Source organism: Tamandua tetradactyla, chromosome 18, assembly GCF_023851605.1.
Source record: "Tamandua tetradactyla isolate mTamTet1 chromosome 18, mTamTet1.pri, whole genome shotgun sequence".
Lineage (NCBI taxonomy): Eukaryota > Metazoa > Chordata > Mammalia > Pilosa > Myrmecophagidae > Tamandua > Tamandua tetradactyla.
In genome coordinates this window covers 59,305,713-59,323,883 of record NC_135344.1, presented here as the reverse complement: position 1 = coordinate 59,323,883, position 18,171 = coordinate 59,305,713, and the positions used below count along the sequence as shown (strand labels likewise).

The window sequence follows — 18,171 nt, the reverse complement described above, 5'->3', positions numbered from 1 at the left end:
TTTATCCGTTCACTCAGTAGTGGCTGAGATTCTTTCTGTGTCAGGGTGGAGTATGCAAAGAAGAGGAAACATAGTACCTACACTTTTAGAATTTATCTGGTAATAAGGAACAGGTTTAGTAAACAATTACAATAGGAGTTCTCTTGTGGAGGGATGAGGGAAGGCTGTAGAGGGAGGTGAGTTTGAGCTGAGCTCTCACATGTGGAATCACCTAAGCAGAAGAGACATGGGAAGGAGTGAGGGTTTTTTTTTTTTTTTTGGTTTAAAATAACTGTTAAGGAAAAAAAGAAATACTTTTGAATTGTGTTGATTGTGATGTTAACAGCAGATCTTAGCCAGTAACTCTGTTTTAATTTCTTTTCCTTAGTGTCAAATCAACAGTGCCTTGACTTCTTTCCATACTGCTTTGGAACTTGCAATAGATCAGAGAGAAATTCAGCATGTCTGCTTGTATGAAATTGGTAAATATGAAATGTCTGTAAAGCTTTTGTTATGAAAGAATATTTAGTGCTTTCCTGTGCAATATTTCCTTTTTAATGCTTGTTCTGTTTGTAACTTGCAAAATACTTGCAAATAAGACCTTTGGTTATTATCATAGCACATGTAATGATTCTTGTCCTTCAGATTGGTCATTTCTGCATTACTCTCTATAACATTTTGATCTTAGGATAATAGATTATGTTAAATGAATTGACTGATAAGCCGTTGGCAAATGCCTTACGGGACTGCACATTAGATCAAAACGATTTGGTATAGGAGAGAGACAGGCACATGGCTCGTGATTTCTGCTCTCCCACCAACCTGCTCTGAGACTTTGGACAAGTTTTTTTCACCCTCTGAGCTACTTAGTTGCCACTGGAGTACAGGTGCCTCTTTTCATAGCAGTTGTGAGGCTGAAATGAAATACCATGTTGGAAGCATCCACCACGGTGCCAGGCTCACAGAGAGACTACCATCCCGTTTCCATCCCCACTTTAGTGCTTCCTTCTGCACTCCCCTATTGGAGGTACATTTATAACCAGATTAGAAGTATTTGTCTCCTCAGAGTTGCCGCTTTGAGTCTTTTGCTGACTTCACTAAAATTATCCAATCCTATTACATTTGTAATTCCATAATCTTTTCAGATGACAGTTACTCCTTTATGCTGAGAAAAGTAAGCACAACTTTGGGCTTGCAACAACAACAAAAATAATTTTTAATAAGGAATTCACACTTTTTCGAGCTTAAGCCTTAACACTCGACAGTCATGCTGTGTAGCATGTAGCAAAGGAATGAAGTCGGGAGAGGAGGAGTGATGGGCCAAGAAGATAGAGGAATCAAAAGGGAAATTGGGATCCAAAAAGCAATCTGCAGAGGGCCAGGGAAAAAGAAACCATTAAGATGGGACCCTATGATGCTGTCACGTGCTTCACCTGCCGTGGACACAGTTGTCTTCCCAGATCTTTTTAAAGAGAAGTGCGGACTAAAAGATTGGGCGTTGCCTAGTCAAAACCGCTGGCATGACATAGGAAGAGGAGATGAAGTATAATTCAGTGGAAAATGTATTTTTATGTCATCTGATGGAATTCTGTTTGTGGCCATAATGTGTCATAAAGGTGCTTCAGAGAACTTGAAAAAAAGTCTGGATTTGGTGACCTTTTTCTGTGAACTTGTTGTGGTCTGTGCCAGTGGACAACATTGGCAGTAATCGGTAGAGGAAAGAGCATTTGCCTTCTCTCCACAATCCTTCCCTCTCACTAGCCATATGGCTTTGGCAAGTCACACCTCTTGATGCCTTATGTTTCCTCACTGGTGAAGAGGGGGCAACAGCACCCTCCTTTGCAAGGGTGTAATAAGGATTAGAAACATTATGGAAAGTACCTCACACAGTGTTCAGCACAGCTGATGGCAGTTACTGTTATTATCAGTGGGAATAAAATGTCTTTCATTTAGCTGCTTCTGTTTTTTTTTTTTACCAGAATGCCAGTTTAGCTGTATTTGGTTCACGGAGGATGAGGTTTTTTCTCAGCTCCATCCGTGACCGACTTGCAGAGGGGAGGGTGGACAAGTACTTAATTTATGATTGGCCTGTCTATTCTCACAGGGGTTTGAGAATTAATGGAGTAATTAATAATCAGGAGAGTGAGTGCTGTACACCTTTTCTGAGCGTCCACTACATATAGAATCTAATTGTATTGCTTTCTCGTGCTTCTTGATCTGTGCCTGCCCATGGTCTCCTGGGGAAGTACTGTTCTGCTTAGTAATCACATCAGTGGTGGGAGGCAAACTGGAGCATTTTTCTAGAAATTTTTAAATCCCTTTTTCTTTACTGCTTAATTGATTGTAAGATGAGAAGTGCCTTGTCTTACTCAAACCGTGGATGGCATATCTTAAAGGAAAAGAATAACTTAAATTTTCAGGTAGTTCACATAGAACTAGGAAGTTGGTCAACAGTCTCAGAGATTTGTGGCTTAAAAATCGATGACAAAGCTTACGGTCTTGTGGAAGTATGCTAAAAATATTTCTTTTCGTAGGTTGGTGCAGCATGATAGAGCTGAATTTCAAGGATGCATTTGATTCCTTTGAGCGGCTAAAAAATGAATCCAGGTGGTCCCAGTGCTATTATGCTTATTTAACAGCAGGTGAGTGGACCTTGTGGCCTGGCCGCAGAGTGCCTTTCCATGTGGTGACTCAGTTCACCTGATGGTTGTAGAGAGATGACGGGAGAAGGGCAGAGGTGGTGTTGTTGGTTCCCAGTCTCCCCAGCATGCTACCAGCTGAATATGGTATTCATTGGCCCACCCAGGCAGTGAGGAATTTAGCAGTGCATCTGATGTCCTTTTACCCCATGGTCTGGACTGGTCTTGGGTCCCAAGTCTGCTTTGGAAATGCTTTTTGTGAAGTTCTCTCCTGTTTCTGTTACATTTTGCCCTAAACAGTCTCAACCTGCCCTTACCCCCTTCCTTTCTTTACTAATATTTTTAATTGATTAGAAATATAAAGAATTTGCAAGAGTTTAACTTCTCTTTTTAGTCGTGTTAATATTTTTATTTGGATTGTTTATGTAAAACTTGCCTTAGAGGCAGAAAATGTACAACCATTTGGGTTTCTGGTTACAAAGTTACATAGGTTTTGAGTCGCTGGCTCATATGTTTTACCTGTTAACCCTGTTTTATATGCAGTGTGATTTTGCAGAACTAGGAGAAGGTATTTCAGCTCTGCATAGATCATTATGACTCACACCTGAAACTTGTGTTTTTCATGTTCTTTTCTGCCCTTGGGTGAAGAGATAGGTAAGCGTGTGCTGCCACCTGGTGGACAAGAGCGTTGTCTGCCCTGAGACACCCACAGTGTGTCCTTGGGATTTAGAATCATGGAAAAAGCATGGAAGCAACCCAAGTAGTGGGACATTCTCTGCCCCTAAGCAAGCTTTACATAAACCTTTTCAGGGGCGTGAGAGACAATAGTTTATTATAAACTCTCTTATGTAACCATATAAGTGATTCTTCTACTTAAAATTCAAGGCTAATCCAAACATTATTTTAAATACCTCCTTAATCTTCTGAATGTTTTAATTCAATGAAGCATCTTCTCCTTTCGCTCCATCTCCTTAACTCATCTCTTTAAGGAAGACTTGATTAACAGTGACAAATACATATATCCTCGATATCCCAAAATTCCCATGACTTTGCATCTGTGCCTTAGCAATCAGTATGAAATCCCCTTGTACCTCTACCGTGATCCCGGTCAGACTTTCAACTACTGATGGCTTTGGAGCTGATGCTTGAACAAGCTTATTCTCAGTATACCGGTTGGTACACTGTGACTAACGCTTTAAGGATTGTTTTCTTGAATGGGCAGGTAGCTCAGATGGAAACAGCAGCTGTACAGGCACACCTCAATTCATTGCACTTTACAAATATTGCTGTTTTTACCAGCTGAAGGTTTGTGGCAACCTGCTCCATTTTCCAACAGCATGTGCTCACTTGGTATCTCTGTGTCACATTTTAGTAACTCTCACAGTATTTCAAACTTTTTCATTACTATTATATCTGTTAGGGTGATCTGTGATCAGTGATTTTTGATGTTGCTGCTTGTAATTATTTTCAGGTGCCATGAACTGTGCCAATATAAGACAGCAAACAGTTGATAATGTTGTGTGTTCTGATTGTCCCACCAACTGACCATTCCCCGTCTCTCTCCCTTTCCTCCAGCCTCCCTACCATCTGAGATACAACACTGATGAAATGAGGCCAATTAATAATCCTACAGTGGCCTCTTAGTGTCCAAATGAAAGGAAGAGTCAAACATCTCTAACTTTAAATCCAAAGCTAGAAATGATTAAGCTTAGTGAGGAAGGCATTTCAGAAGTTAAGCTAGGCCAAGATAGGCCACTTGTGTCAAATAGTCAATTAAGTTAACACAAAGGAAAAGTTCTCGAAGGAAATTAAAAGTGCTATTTCAGTGAATGCATGAATAAGAGAGCAAAACAGGCTTATTGCTGATTTGGAGAAAATTTTGGTCTTCTGGATAGAAGATCAAAGCAGCCACAGCATTCCCTTAAGCCAGAGCCTAATCCAGAGCAAGGCCTTACCAGTCTTCAATTCTGTGAAGGCTGAGTGAGGATTCAAAAGCTGCAGAAGAAAAGTTTGAAGCCAGCAGAGATTGTTTCATGAAGTTTAAGGAAAGAAGCCATCTTCATAATGTAAAAGTGCAAGGTGAAGCTGCAGCAAGTTACCTAGAAGATCTCGCTAAGATAATTGATGGAAGGTGGCTGCACTAAAAACAGATTTCCAATGTAGATTAGTCAGCCTTCTATTGGAAGATGCTGTCACCTAGGACCTTCATAGCTGAAAAGGAAAAGTCTCTGCCTGACTTCAAAGGACAGGCTGACTTTCTTATAAGGGACAAGTGCAGCTGGTTACTTTACGTTGAAGCCAGTGCTTACTTACCATTCTGAAAATCCTAGAGCCCTTAAGAATTATGCTAAATTTAATCTGCCTGTGCTCTCGAAGTGGAACAACAAAAGCCTGGAAAACAGCACACCTGTTTTCAACAAGGTTTACTGAGTATTTTAAGCTCACTGTTGAAATCTCAGGAAAAGAAAAGATTCCTTTCAAAATAGTAATGCTCACTGACAGTGCACCTGTTCCAGTTCCCGTATGAGCTCTGATGGAGATGTACAATGAGATACACGTTTTCATGCCTGCTAACAAAGCATCCATTCTGCAGCCCATGGATTCAGGAGTCATTTCAACTTTCAAGTCCTATTAAGAAATACATTTTATAAGGTTATAGCTGCCGTAGATGGTGATTCCTCTGATGAATTTAGACAAAGTCAACTGAAAATCTTGAAAGGTTTCACCATTTGTTTTAGTTTCCTTCAGCTGCTTAAGCAAATACCATGCAATGAGTTGGCTTAGACAGTAGGAATTTATTAGTTCACAGTTTTGAGGCTAAAAGAAAGTCCAAGTCAGGGCATCCTCAAGACTGTGGCATTCTGGGTCTGACAGTCAGCTGTCCTTGCTGTTTAGCTTGTCAGATGGAACTCCGCATGATAGCATCTTCTGGGGTCCGTTGATGTTCAGCTTCTAGCCTCCGTGGCCTTTTCTCTATCTGTCTGAATTTGTATTCTGCTTATAAGGGATTCCAGTAATAGGATTCAGACCTGTCCTGATTGAAGTGGAGCACACTTTAACTGCAGTAACGTCATCAGAAGGTCTTATTTACGATGGCTCCACACCCGCAGAAACGGATCAAGTTCCAGAGCATGCTTTTCTGGGACACATGTAGCCCTCAACCATGACAGCATTCTAGATGCCATCAAGAACATTTGTGATTCATGAGAGAAGGTCAGAATATCAACATTAACAGGTGTTTGGAAGAAACTGCTTCCATCCCTTATGGAGGACTTCAGATGTGGGCATGGTTCAAGACTGGTAGAGGAAGTAACTGCAAATGTGGTGGAAACAGCAAGAGAATTAGAGTTAGAAGTGGAGCCTGAAGACATGACTGCAATGCTGCAATCTCATGATAAAACTTTAGCAGATGAGGTGTTGCTTCTTAAGAATGAGCAATGAAAGTAGTTTTCTTCAGATGGAATCTACTTCTGGTGAAGATGCTGTGAATACTGTTGAAATGATAAGAAAGGATTTAGAATGTTATATAACTTAGTTGATAAAGCAGCAGCAGCGTTCGAGAGGGTTATTTCAATTTTGAAAGAAGTTTTGCTGTGGGTAAAATACTATCAGCACTGCATGCTGTAGAAGATGTTTTGTGACAGAAGAGATGATCAATGTGGCAAACTTCATTGTTGTCTTCTTAAGAAATTGCCACACCCATCTCTGCCTTCAGCAACCATCAACCTGATCAGTCGGCAGCTATCCGCATTGAGACTGGACCCTCCACCAGCAAAAAGATGATGGCTTGCTGAGGGCTTAGATAATGGTTAGCATTTTTTAGCACTACAGTATTTTATGATTAAGGTATGTTCATTGTTGTTTTCAACATAATGCTATTGCACACTAATAAACCATAGTATGGTGTAAATGTAACGTTTATATGTACTGGGAAATAAAAAAATTGTGACTCCCTTTATTGCAATATTTGCTTTATTGTAATAGTCTGGAACCGAATCTGCAGTATCTCTGAGGTGTGCCTGTATCCCAGGTGATCTCAGTGTGCTCTGCATTGAAGAGTGAGTGAGCCAGGATTGCACAGTCCAGGGGAAAGGACTGCACAGCAGCACAACTGTTGTTGAGGTGTACTTGGGTCCCACAGTTGATTGTGGGCAACTATATATATATCTTTAGTCTTTTTTGAGCATAGAACATGAGGAAATAAATGGACAGTGAGACCATGTGGAAGGTCAGTTCTTTAAATATTTGGAAATCCCAGGACTGTACTAGTTATAAGAGGTGACAAGCATGAAAGACTGTAATCTCTGCCTCTGCCAAGGAGAAGTCATTGTTTTTCACTGGTTTACATTAAAACTGTAGGCAGGTCCTGTCGCTCACCTGGGCCTCTGCATGCTCTGATCTATAAAATGACGGGGTGGTTATGAACAGCCACTGAGCGCCCTTCTGGTTTTGGAATGTTACTGCTGAACTTGAGGTCATTTTGGATTGATGCAAACCCCTGTTCTGGACCATGGCTGCCCCTGTACCTAAGAATGGGGCTGTCCCTTCCTTGGAGCATTCCCCCTAGTCCCTCTTACTCCTTGGCAAGAATCTTCTGCCACTCTTATCACTGCAGCATCCTCAGCATACTATAAGCCTTGCCTCTTCTGCCTCTTGGCTCTGCTGATGATCGCCCTCCTCTGACATTCCCTCCCTTGTGCTCTGCTCGGCCAAGCCCACAGAGGTCAAGGTCAAGACCTCCCTAGATTTTGGGGTGCTTGAATAAAGGAGGAACTAGCCAATCAACATACATTCAACCTGCATTCAGGGGAGGGAAAAGCACACATGGCTAAACAATTTATAACTAAAAGATTAAGAAATAGATTGAGTGCCAGAAGAGTTGAGAGAAGGATGACTAAGAGTAGTTGGCAAAGTTTCATTAGGAGATGAACTGAAGCTGGGTGTGAAGTCTGGAGAAGGGAGAGAGCAGGTAAAGCAAAGGGAGTCTTTGTGTCATGGTTGGGGGTAGAACGAGGATTGCGTCTGTACTGTCAAGATCATTGCCACCCTTCAAGGTTCAGCTCAACCTCCCCTCGTTCCTCCATGCCTTCCTTGGTCATCCTAGGGAGAAATAACCCCTTCTCTTTCTCCAACCCTAAAAGACTTATCACGCTATGGATGGTAGCTATGGAACTGGATATGTGTCTTCGCCATCTCCCCATCTGAACTTTAAGTTTCTGCAGAGGGCAAGCAAATGTTTTTCTTCTTTGCATGCTTCGCCTTGGCTTGTACATGGCGGGTGGTCAATGAACAGTTTAAAATTTAACTCATAATTTTCTTTCCAGGCAGAGGGATAGCCTCTTTCTACCATGAAGCTTTCATGATCCTCCTCATTGTTCTTTCCTAATTCGTTTTTATTCCACTTTCTGAGTGTGTAAGTTCCCACTAACTTGTACCACAGATGAGGATTTTGCTACATGCCAGACTCTCCCCAACAGGAAGACAGGGATCATGGCTTTTGCCATGTGCCCCCAAAGCCCTGGGAATTCACACTCCTGGAAAATGGTTCATTGATGGGGGGTGTGGTGTAGTGCTTTGTGTAGCTGCCTCTTAGAAATGTTTGTACCCACCCTTTGCTTGGTAACATTTTCCAAATAACATCAACATAACTATCCTTTAGTAGCATTTTTCCCTAATGCTTAAGAAATGCAATGTGATTTCTTACAGTATGCCAGGGAGCCACTGGTGATGTGAACGGGGCACAGGTTGTCTTTAAAGAAGTTCAGAAACTCTTCAAAAGGAAGAACAATCAGATTGAGCAGTTCTCCGTGAAAAAGGTATGTGGAAACCTATTGATCTGCATTATTTATGATGGGCATTTGTAACCAACATGACCTAGGATGGGTTTTAGGAAATTATATTCAAAGTGGTGGACTTCCCTGACTTGAAAGATGCGGCTGCAGAGAGAGATTTTACTCCCATGGCCATACTTCTGCTTCAGATAGGAAGCGTGTCTTGGGCTCTAAATAAGTAAAGCAGATGCTGCTGCTGCAATGTCTTTTTTAATGAGCAGACACATTACAGACCCTGTAGAGATAATGAGCATAGTTGCAGAGGGGAAGTTTCTGTCTCAAGAGTGAAGTCACTTCTGAAGACTACAAATTGGCAGAGCCTGCTTGAGAGATACAATTTCTGGTGCTTACAGTAGTGAACAGGTCACATTCTGACCTGTTAAAAATAAAAGGATGCATCAGATTTACCAGCATAAAGGCCCACAACTGTAGGCCTACAGTTGTTCTAATTTATTCTGTACTTTTATACTTTTATAAAATTTTGTAATTTTATAATTTTATGAACAGTGTTCCTAATTTATTCTGTAATTTTAAAAATAAAATTTGGCTGAATTACCTTGGGTTGCCTGACATCTTATCTCGTCCTGAATTTTCCATGATTTTAGCTTTTTAAGGTTTTATTGACTGAGCATTTCATGAGTCAGTTTAAATATAAATTAGATTATAATTAGAATACAACTGAAGTTATCGGGACTACGTAGAAAATCTGAAAGTCAGTAAAGACATAACTGCAAAGTCTCTAGTCTTACATCCACCAAGTAGATTCTCTGAGTATTATTTGTCACCCAACTTTCATAAATTATATCAATTTAAACTAAAGTACATCTAGTTTGAAGAATAAACTCTGGATCTTTATTTTTTTATTTTTCCAAACAAACATTGTCCCTTCCCCCTACTTCCCATTGCCTGGTAACCTCCAGTCTGCTTTCCATCTCTGCGAATTTAATATTTCTGGTTGTCTCTTATATTATTCATTATTTGTCCTTAGGTGCTTTGCTTATTTCACTCATTGAGCATAAGGTTTTTGAGGTCCTTCCATGGTGCGGCGTTTCTCATGACTTCATTCTTTCTTGTGGCCTCATAACATTCCATTGTGCTAAACCCAGGATTTTGATAGTCGAGTGAATTTAATAGCAAGTGAAAGAGCCCATCTACCAATATGTTAAAAACTGGACAGCAAACTTTTAAAAAATTATAAAGGGGAAACCTCATTTATAAGTCTGTAGGAGAGGGCAGTTCACGTCACATACAACTGTGCACTTTAGAACGTCTCCAAAGCGTTGCTTTCATTTGAATTTGCTTCAGCAAATTGAAGTCCAACATTCTCCCTGCTTGCAGGCAGAGAGGTTTCGGAAACAGTCACCGTCCCGAGTGCTCTGTGTGCTGGCCTCCATCGAGGTGCTGTACTTGTGGAAAGCGCTTCCAAACTGCTCCTTTCCCAACCTCCAGAGGATGAGCCAAGGTAAAAAAGAAAAAGTGCCTGTTGGTTTGGGTTTGTTTCATGCTGCTTTTCTTTAGTTTCTTCTTAATATTATCTGATTCAGAGAGTACAAATCTGTCATTCTTGGATAGATGGTGTAGTACGTGAGAAAATTTAGTCATTTTGTTGACAGGAAGAGGAGGCCCCCAGGCCCCCAGATACGGTCACATCGTAGGAGTATGTGGTGATGCACACGGATGGTAAAAGTCGTTAATTTTATAGCCGTGGAAGTTACTGGAAGCATACTTTTTTTTTTCCTTAGTGAAAGTGCTTTGTTCCATATAGGTGTGATTCAGATATAAAGTGTACGGTTTGATGTTTTGACAAATATATACACTGCCACCACAATCGAGATAAAGAACGTTCCTGTTACACCTAAAATTTCCCAAGTCCCTTCCAGCCAACACCCACCCCAAGGCGATCACTGCTCTGATTTCTGTCTCCATAGATTAGTTTGCCTGTCTTGATCTTCATATGAATAGAATCAAGTCTGTACTTTTTTGTGTGTACCTGGCTTCATCTGCTCAGCATAATGTCTGAGCTTTGTCGATGTTGTCATCTGTATTGGTGGTTTATTCCTTTTACTTGCTGTGTAGCATTCCATCATACAGCTATACCTGTTCCACAGTTTACTTATTCATTCTCCCATTGCAGGGCATTGTTTGTTTCTGGCTTTAACTATCATGAGTAAAGCTGCTATGAACATAAGTATACATCATAAGTGTAAGAGTCTCTTGTGTGGACATATATGCCACCAGGAGAATAATTAGGAGCCTACCTTTTTAATGCATATATATATATATATATTTAACCTTTTTTACTGTGGAATATACCTGCAGAAAAGTGATGAATTTCAAAGTACAGTTTAACAAACAATTATAGAGCAAATTTCAAGGTATGGTATGGGTTACAGTTCCACAATTTCAGGTATTTCCTTTTAGCTGTTCTTATATACTAGAGACTAGCAAAAAATATCAACATAATGATTCAGTAGTCACAGTCATTTGTTAAATCCTACCTTCTCTGTTACAACTCCTCCCTCTCATTTGATCCTATTTCCAATCTTCGGGGATATTGGGGCAATGATCATTCTAACTTCTTTGTATTCATATATATGCCAGCCTTTTACAAAAGAAATTTAGTATAAATATTTTGGACTTATTTCAGAAATAGTTTGTAGTCTGTGGAAAATGTGTCAGATTTCTCAGTAGATTATTGAGTCACATACCTTTATCATCAGACTTCCCTACAGACACCTTTTGTCTTTTTCCCAAAAAAGAGGTTTACCCTCAAAGGCCAAAAGTTTGCCAGTGTCATTATTCCAGAGATCAAAGTGACGTAGCTCTACGAGACATTTTTGCAGAGCCCTTGTAATAAGAGCAGGTGTGTCATCCTCCCAAGGGGACTCCTTGAAACAAAATATTCCTGGATGTGTCCTTTGTGCTGTATGCATTTAAAAAGGATTCGGCCCATCTCTTGTTGGTGAAGCAGGGATAGGATGTTTACTAAAGTCTAATGATTCTAGGTATTTCTCTTAGGTGCAAGTGCAGGATCACATGTTATATAGATCATTAAAACAAATACAGTTGTAGGCCAGGCATTGTTGACAGGCATAAGAATTATCATTATTTAAGTGAGATTCAACTAAATATTCTCTGAACCCCTTTCCGGGTATCAAAATCAACTAACAATAAAGATGTGGGTCGTGGAGAGAGAGGCAGGGTATGGAGCAAACGTGAGCTGACTCATTACTATCTTTGTTAAAAATTAACTCGATTCTGAGAGTTACTAGATTGTATTATTCCCCAGTGTTAAGTAGTAATGATCCAAATTGGGCCAACTGTACAGAGTATGGTGAAATCTTTTTTAGAGTAAGTTCCAGAAAAAGCTAAAAGTGGGTGATGCAGGTTATATACATTTATTAAACTCACAGAGTTTTATGTGTTCAGCTAATCAGTCTCCATCTGTAACTGCCCTTACCGACAGAGCTGCTTAGATTCTTGCATCTTTGTCTTGTGGTTCATTTATAGTTCTCCCTGCCTGCTGCACTCTTCCTTCTGCATTTTTAAGATGTGCTTATTTTCAGCACAGCAGCTGGACTGTGTCCTGCCACTCCACTTCCCAGAACCCGCTAAGGGTCTCATATCTCCTCTGAAAGTAGAAGCCCAAGTCTATGCAGTGCCTGTGCTGCCATACAGTCTGGACCCCCAAACTCCATTTTATCTCACTACTTTTCTCCCTTGCTTAGTAGGCTCTTGCCACACTCCTCCTCACCACTCCACTCAGTACGTGTGCACTTGCCATTCTCTTGAGGGAAATGCTCTTCCCCAAACGTCCTCATGGCTTGTTCACTCATTCCTTCAGGTCTTTACTCAAATGTTCCCTTTTCAAAGAGGCTGACACTGCATGTCTTCGATACACTTGCACACGCCCTTCCTGCCTTGATTTTTTACCTTATCACTTATACTTATTTAGCGTATTTTACCTACTTATGTATTATATCTCCCCCACAAAATGTGGGCTTTTTGAGGGTAGGAACTTTTGTCTGTTTTGGTCATGGCTGTACTCCAAGCACCTACAATTGCCTTGCACATAATAGGTGCTCAGTAAATGGAATGAACGAGTGAATGAGGTGGGGGGTGGGCAGATGTTCCCTTGTTCTTAACATTGCTGCCTTGGGATCTTTTGATTTCTGGCTTTTGGGGGCAATTACTGCTTCTACAGGTTCACACTTACCATTTTACCACTCTACCCAGGTCTTCCAATTACTTGTTCTGTATCTTTGAACACATTTTCAATGTTTAAATATGTGTGTGATGTGTGTGTGTGTGTGTATAAGATCTTATTGAATATCAAGAATCTCGGTTTTCTTACTGGTCCATGGAAATAATCATATTTCTGTCTTTTCACCTCTGTTAACTTCACTATGTTTCCACTCTCCACCTTTTGCATTTCCTTGGAAAATGTCCATAACATCCTTCAATATTTGTGCCCATTTTCCACGGTGTATATTACACTCTTGAAGTAGAGGGATCCAGTCTGATCCCCTCTCAATGACTAGGTCTGAACCTCATACAAATGTGCAGAGGTGCCTATTGCATGTTTATTGAAATTAATGTGATGCAATTTGAGTCTTCTCAGCTCTGTGAAGTTTGATATCATTGCCTTTCTTTGACTAAGGATACTCACTAGTGGATGAAGAAAAGTTGCCTGCTGAATTTCAGGGAGCAGAAACGTGAACTGAATAAGCTACCTTAACAATGAAATATTTACCCAACAGTGACATTTAAGATATTAAGCAAATATATTTCCTCCCTGCTATTTTCATTCCTCTTTCCTTTAAGCTTGCCATGAAGTGGATGATTCATCTGTCATTGGATTGAAGTATTTGCTTCTTGGTGCCATACACAAGTGTCTAGGAAACTCAGAAGATGCTGTTCAGGTAAACTGTTAATGTTGCTGTTATGACCAAAAAAAATAAATTGTGAACACCTGTGTCTGAGCTTGTGAACAAGAAAAATGAAAAAAGCAGTAAACAAAACTAAACCTTCTACTGTATTATGAACTTTATCCACTTTGTTAGTGTCATCTCCTCAGATATTAGAAGTTGAAGGGGTTAATACTAGTTTTTAATATAATTTCGGATTCTTAAAAAAGGATATTTCTTTACTTATGAGCTTCTTTTCAGCACTTTTTATCAAAGATGGCAGCCTCAGTTGGAGAGAGATAAAATGAAGCAGACAGTTTGAAAGAGCAAAGTGAAGCCTTGTAGATAAATAAATGCAAAATTTACTGGCATGTCAAAGTGTGTTCATTTTTCCTCCCTCTTTATACCAACAGATTACTGATGGAGTTCTGGCGCTAAGATCTAGAAAGTTGTTGGTTTAAGATATTTTATGAACATATTACATTAAAAAAGAACCACCAATTATTTTCAAATATAGTTGGAGGCATTTTTCTAACCCAGTTTTTTGTTCGTTTGGGTTTTTTGAAGAAGTATTCTTAATGTTACTTTGATTACTCTTTAGAATTTCTTAACAGCTCTGAATGGCTTGTGATCACGTTTTAACTAACTACCAAGATATTTCCCATGGCAAGAGATTATTTTTGGGTTTTGTGTTCTCTGCTTTAAATGTGAAAACAGCTCTGGATGGGGGAGGTCTTTTGACTTTGAGATGGAGAGTCTCAGCTTCAAAGTCAGCACAGTTAGTATGTCACCTGAAAAACTAAGTAGCTAAAGATGTGCTAACTTTGGGTGGGCCACTGTGACTCAGCAGGCAGAGTTCTCGCCTGTCATGCTGGAGACCTGGGTTTGATTCCCGGTGCCTGCCCATGTATAAAAAAAAGTAAAGATGGACTAACTGGCAGATAATATAGCCTGGAGAAAGCTCACCTGATAAGTCCTTAAAGGGCTTCTAAGAAGTGAGGGACTAGGGAACCAGAGACATGGATGGGGATGGATAGGAAGGAATGAAGATGAGAAAAGAAGAAAACATATGTATAGAATATAGAAAGAAAAATGAGTCCCCTTCCTGCCTCCGAAGATTGCAGTGAGCCTTAATGGGAAAATAACTTAATTCAGTAGCATTTTTATTACTTTCAGTTCTTTCACCGCGCTGTTAAAGACGAGTTGTGTCGTCAGAATAACTTGTATGTTCAGCCGTATGCTTGCTATGAACTTGGCTGTCTTCTCTTAGACAAACCGGAGGTAAGTTCTCATGTGTGTGTAGTCATGTTCATCAGCAAAATGTGCACATAAGCAGGGATGGCGCGGCTTTCATTTAAAATAAATTGATTGAACATACTGTTCTGTGTTTTGTTTTCCTTGATTTCACTTGAGTAGAGAATGACAAGCTCCTAATCCCATCTTCCTGTCTTGAAGGAGATGAATTCTTCTCTGGAGTTAGAAGTAAGATTGTAACTTTTTGGACAGTGATTCACTTGAAGGGGAATCATTGCCTTTTTCACAGTGGCATGATATAACGTGTTGTTTCCTCAGACCACAGAATTGGGTTGTGAGCCATTTATTTTAGTGTATGACGCTGGTTAAGTTACTTAATCACATACCTTCTTCTCAAGTCTGTAAAATAGGATAGTAATTTTAAATACTTTATCCTATTTAAAATAGAGTAGTAAATTTAAATGGACTGCCTTGCCAATTTAATGAAGATTTTAGTGAGAATAAATTTGGAGAATTTTAGAAGCTCAATTACAAAATGCTAGCTTTATAAAATTATCATTTTTCAGTAAATTAATTCAACCAAGCTTTCAAATATATGGACTTTGTAAAAATTGGGCTAAATCAACAGAAATATAGCTTTAGCCTAATTCTTAAGTATTTAGCCTATCTTGCCAAAGATAGGCTTTTAATTGGAAAATCTTTTAATTTGAAAGTCTTAATTTTACCATAACAGAAGATGTAGATTTTATGACTTTGGATAGAAGCTCTGTTCCCTATGTTCTTTATTTTTTTATGTTTTATATTCTTTATTTTAATGAAATTTTTACTCTTAATTCAGCCAATAATGTAAACATGTATATACATATACATACGCATATACTCACACATATGAATATTATATATTATATATACACACACTATATATAAAAAGCATATAATATGCATATAACTATATGTATATACTATCTCTACCTCTCTATCTCTGTATCTGTATAGTATCGCAAGACTGGCCTATTTCTTGAAGAGTGAATTTGATGATCTCAATAATACCTTCAAAAGGAGATATAGCTTACTGATTTCAAATAAACTGTTTTGATTATCATTAATTCAAAGTTGGTTAGTAAGATTTTAACAGCTCTGATAGCTCTTTTAGGTTGTTGTTTTTATAGAATAACAGTGAAGACTAGGAGAAATCATTTATCAAGTAATGCCTCAGTGTAAACTAATGAACATCTTTCTTTTGAAGAGAAATTGTCCTTTTACTTGAATGAGCAGTTGACTCACCTCTATGTCTATTATGAATTGTTTTAATTAACATATCCTCCTGGTATAACATTTTCTGTTTAAATATAGATAAATACAGATATTAAGAGGTAATGCGTTTTTCTTATCTTCACAGACTGTAGCAAGGGGCAGAAGTCTACTTCTTCAAGCAAAGGTAAAAATACTGAACCTACCATTTGCCGGTGGCCTTTTTCTCTGTAGTATACCCCTAACTCTGAATTCAAGAAATTTTGCGAAAAGATTGTTCTGGTTGATAATATTTCTGGAAAGAAGAAGCTATACCTAATCCCTTCAGTGAACACTTGATTTTAAATGAAATTAACCAAGTTCCTAAGAAACTCCTATTAATGTGTTCATCCTGTTTTATAAACACTCTTACCTTAGTATTTGAGTGCAAAAATAAACTTTTGATTTCATAGCTATGATCTTGAATTAAGAATTTCTAATAGTGATTCCCATTGAGCAAATTAAGAAGACTCCTTTGGAAATAACATGAGGAAAATTTTCCCGAGAGCATTATTGATGTTCGGATGACATTTTGAAAATGAACACAAAGTTTGAGGTTTTGCAAAGAAGAAAATTAAGTGATTGTGAACTCTACTAGAAGTATAGAGGATTTTAGTTTGGAAAGTATAAACTTTAGCGTGGCAGGTACTGTAATGCCTTGTGAGAGCTTAGCTGGTAAGGTTTCACAGGTGTTCTTCTTTGGCCTTACAGGAGGATTTCTCTGGCTACGATTTTGAAAACAGACTGCATGTGCGCATTCACGCCGCCCTGGCCTCCCTGAGGGAATTGGTTCCTCAGTGACAGACTGAAGCTCCTGCTCTGTCCTCCCCTCCCAGGTCCTGCACTTTAAAATAAAAACAGAGGATAAAGCTCTGGTGAAGATTGGCTTTTCTTCTGAAAACCACTTGTGCCAGAGACATGTTTTTCCAATTAGGCTGACATATTCAGAATCATCTTTTAAACATAGAGCTACACAGAAGTAATGATAATAAAACCTGGTGAGAGGGTTAAGTGACCTTGTTCAAACATTCTAATTTTGTGATTTATTATTTTTAAAGTCAAATCAAATTAAATATTCAACCTGTGATCTTGTAGGAAAACCTACCTGAAGCACACACCTGACTGGGAAATGTTCAGAGGTATCTGTAAAGTTATTGACAATATCATGACATAGCATTTATATTGTTTTGAAAAAAATAAAAGTGCTTTCTAGTGTTTTATTTTATCCTTAGAATAGTCCTGTGAATAATGTAGCACAGATATTCTTATCCCTATTTTACAGATAATGAAACTCAGGCACTAAAAAGCTGACTTAAGCCAATTAATTATTTCTGTTATCAATGGAGCAATGACTAGTATGCAGATTTCTTTACCACCAACCGAATTTTCTTTTATTGTGAAAAATTTGCTAATAATGCATAATTCTATGTTTTCCTTATTAAAAACCAAATGTTGCCATTAAAAATATTTATCTCCAGATTGACTATAAAATGTTTCAAAATGATGAACACTTTTTTCATTGGAAGAAATTAGAAGATAATTTTATAGCCAAAAGAATAACTTTTTTGCTAATTAATTAGAAAGTCTAATTTATGGACTAGATACATAACACATTTTAGGAGTTTTCCTTTCTTTGTGATCAATTGTCTTATTACCAACTTTTGGAAATCTTTTACCAAATTACTTGCAAAGGCTACTCCTGAATGAATATAGGGGTTTTTTTGCTTCAGAATTTTGATGCTGAATGACTTGAGGCTATATCAAGATTTAATAATGTTCCACTAAGCTCAGATTATTAGATATGATAAAAGGAGTCTGAAGTTATTTTTAACCCCTCATTGCTATTTTTTATTATTTGTCTCCATGCCCAGCACTGCACACCTGTGGTTTTGAAGAATCTAAATACCTCACTCACTTTTAAGAATTTGCCATCATTTTGTGTGACAAACTGGACTCAGTATTAAGGTTATATATATTTTTATATTGAGTTAAAGGCTGGCATTTCAGAATTTCATTTATTTACATATCCTTTTGGCTGAAGGATGATCTCATACAATGTTAATATTTTAATATTTCTTTTCAGAAGAAAATATGGGAAAAGCATCCAGAATGTTGGCAGATCTAATTTGACTGAATCTGGTTTTAAGGGAATGATAATTTCTTTGAAAGAAGTTATTACTCCTCACTGACTTTAGCTAAATTGTCTCCATATTTCCTAACCTCTGTTACTGACAACTGTTCAGTAGATACTTAATATTTATGTTGACTTCC

The 18,171-nt window shown here is 38.5% G+C and overlaps 1 protein-coding gene across 2 annotated transcripts in view; it reads left to right on the top strand.

The window, feature by feature from the left end:
• The window catches only part of TTC39C (tetratricopeptide repeat domain 39C), a 95,379-nt gene extending 78,021 nt beyond the window's left edge, over positions 1 to 17,358 (top strand). For both annotated transcript variants that reach the window (XM_077135784.1, XM_077135785.1), the window contains exons 7-14: positions 368 to 461; positions 2,514 to 2,621; positions 8,325 to 8,434; positions 9,788 to 9,911; positions 13,274 to 13,371; positions 14,533 to 14,637; positions 16,010 to 16,048; positions 16,612 to 17,358. In XM_077135784.1, the coding sequence (XP_076991899.1) occupies positions 368 to 461; positions 2,514 to 2,621; positions 8,325 to 8,434; positions 9,788 to 9,911; positions 13,274 to 13,371; positions 14,533 to 14,637; positions 16,010 to 16,048; positions 16,612 to 16,701 (768 nt within the window). In that variant the 3' untranslated portion in view covers positions 16,702 to 17,358. The remainder of the gene's footprint in view (positions 1 to 367; positions 462 to 2,513; positions 2,622 to 8,324; positions 8,435 to 9,787; positions 9,912 to 13,273; positions 13,372 to 14,532; positions 14,638 to 16,009; positions 16,049 to 16,611) is intronic.
• The last annotated feature ends 813 nt before the right edge of the window (positions 17,359 to 18,171 follow it).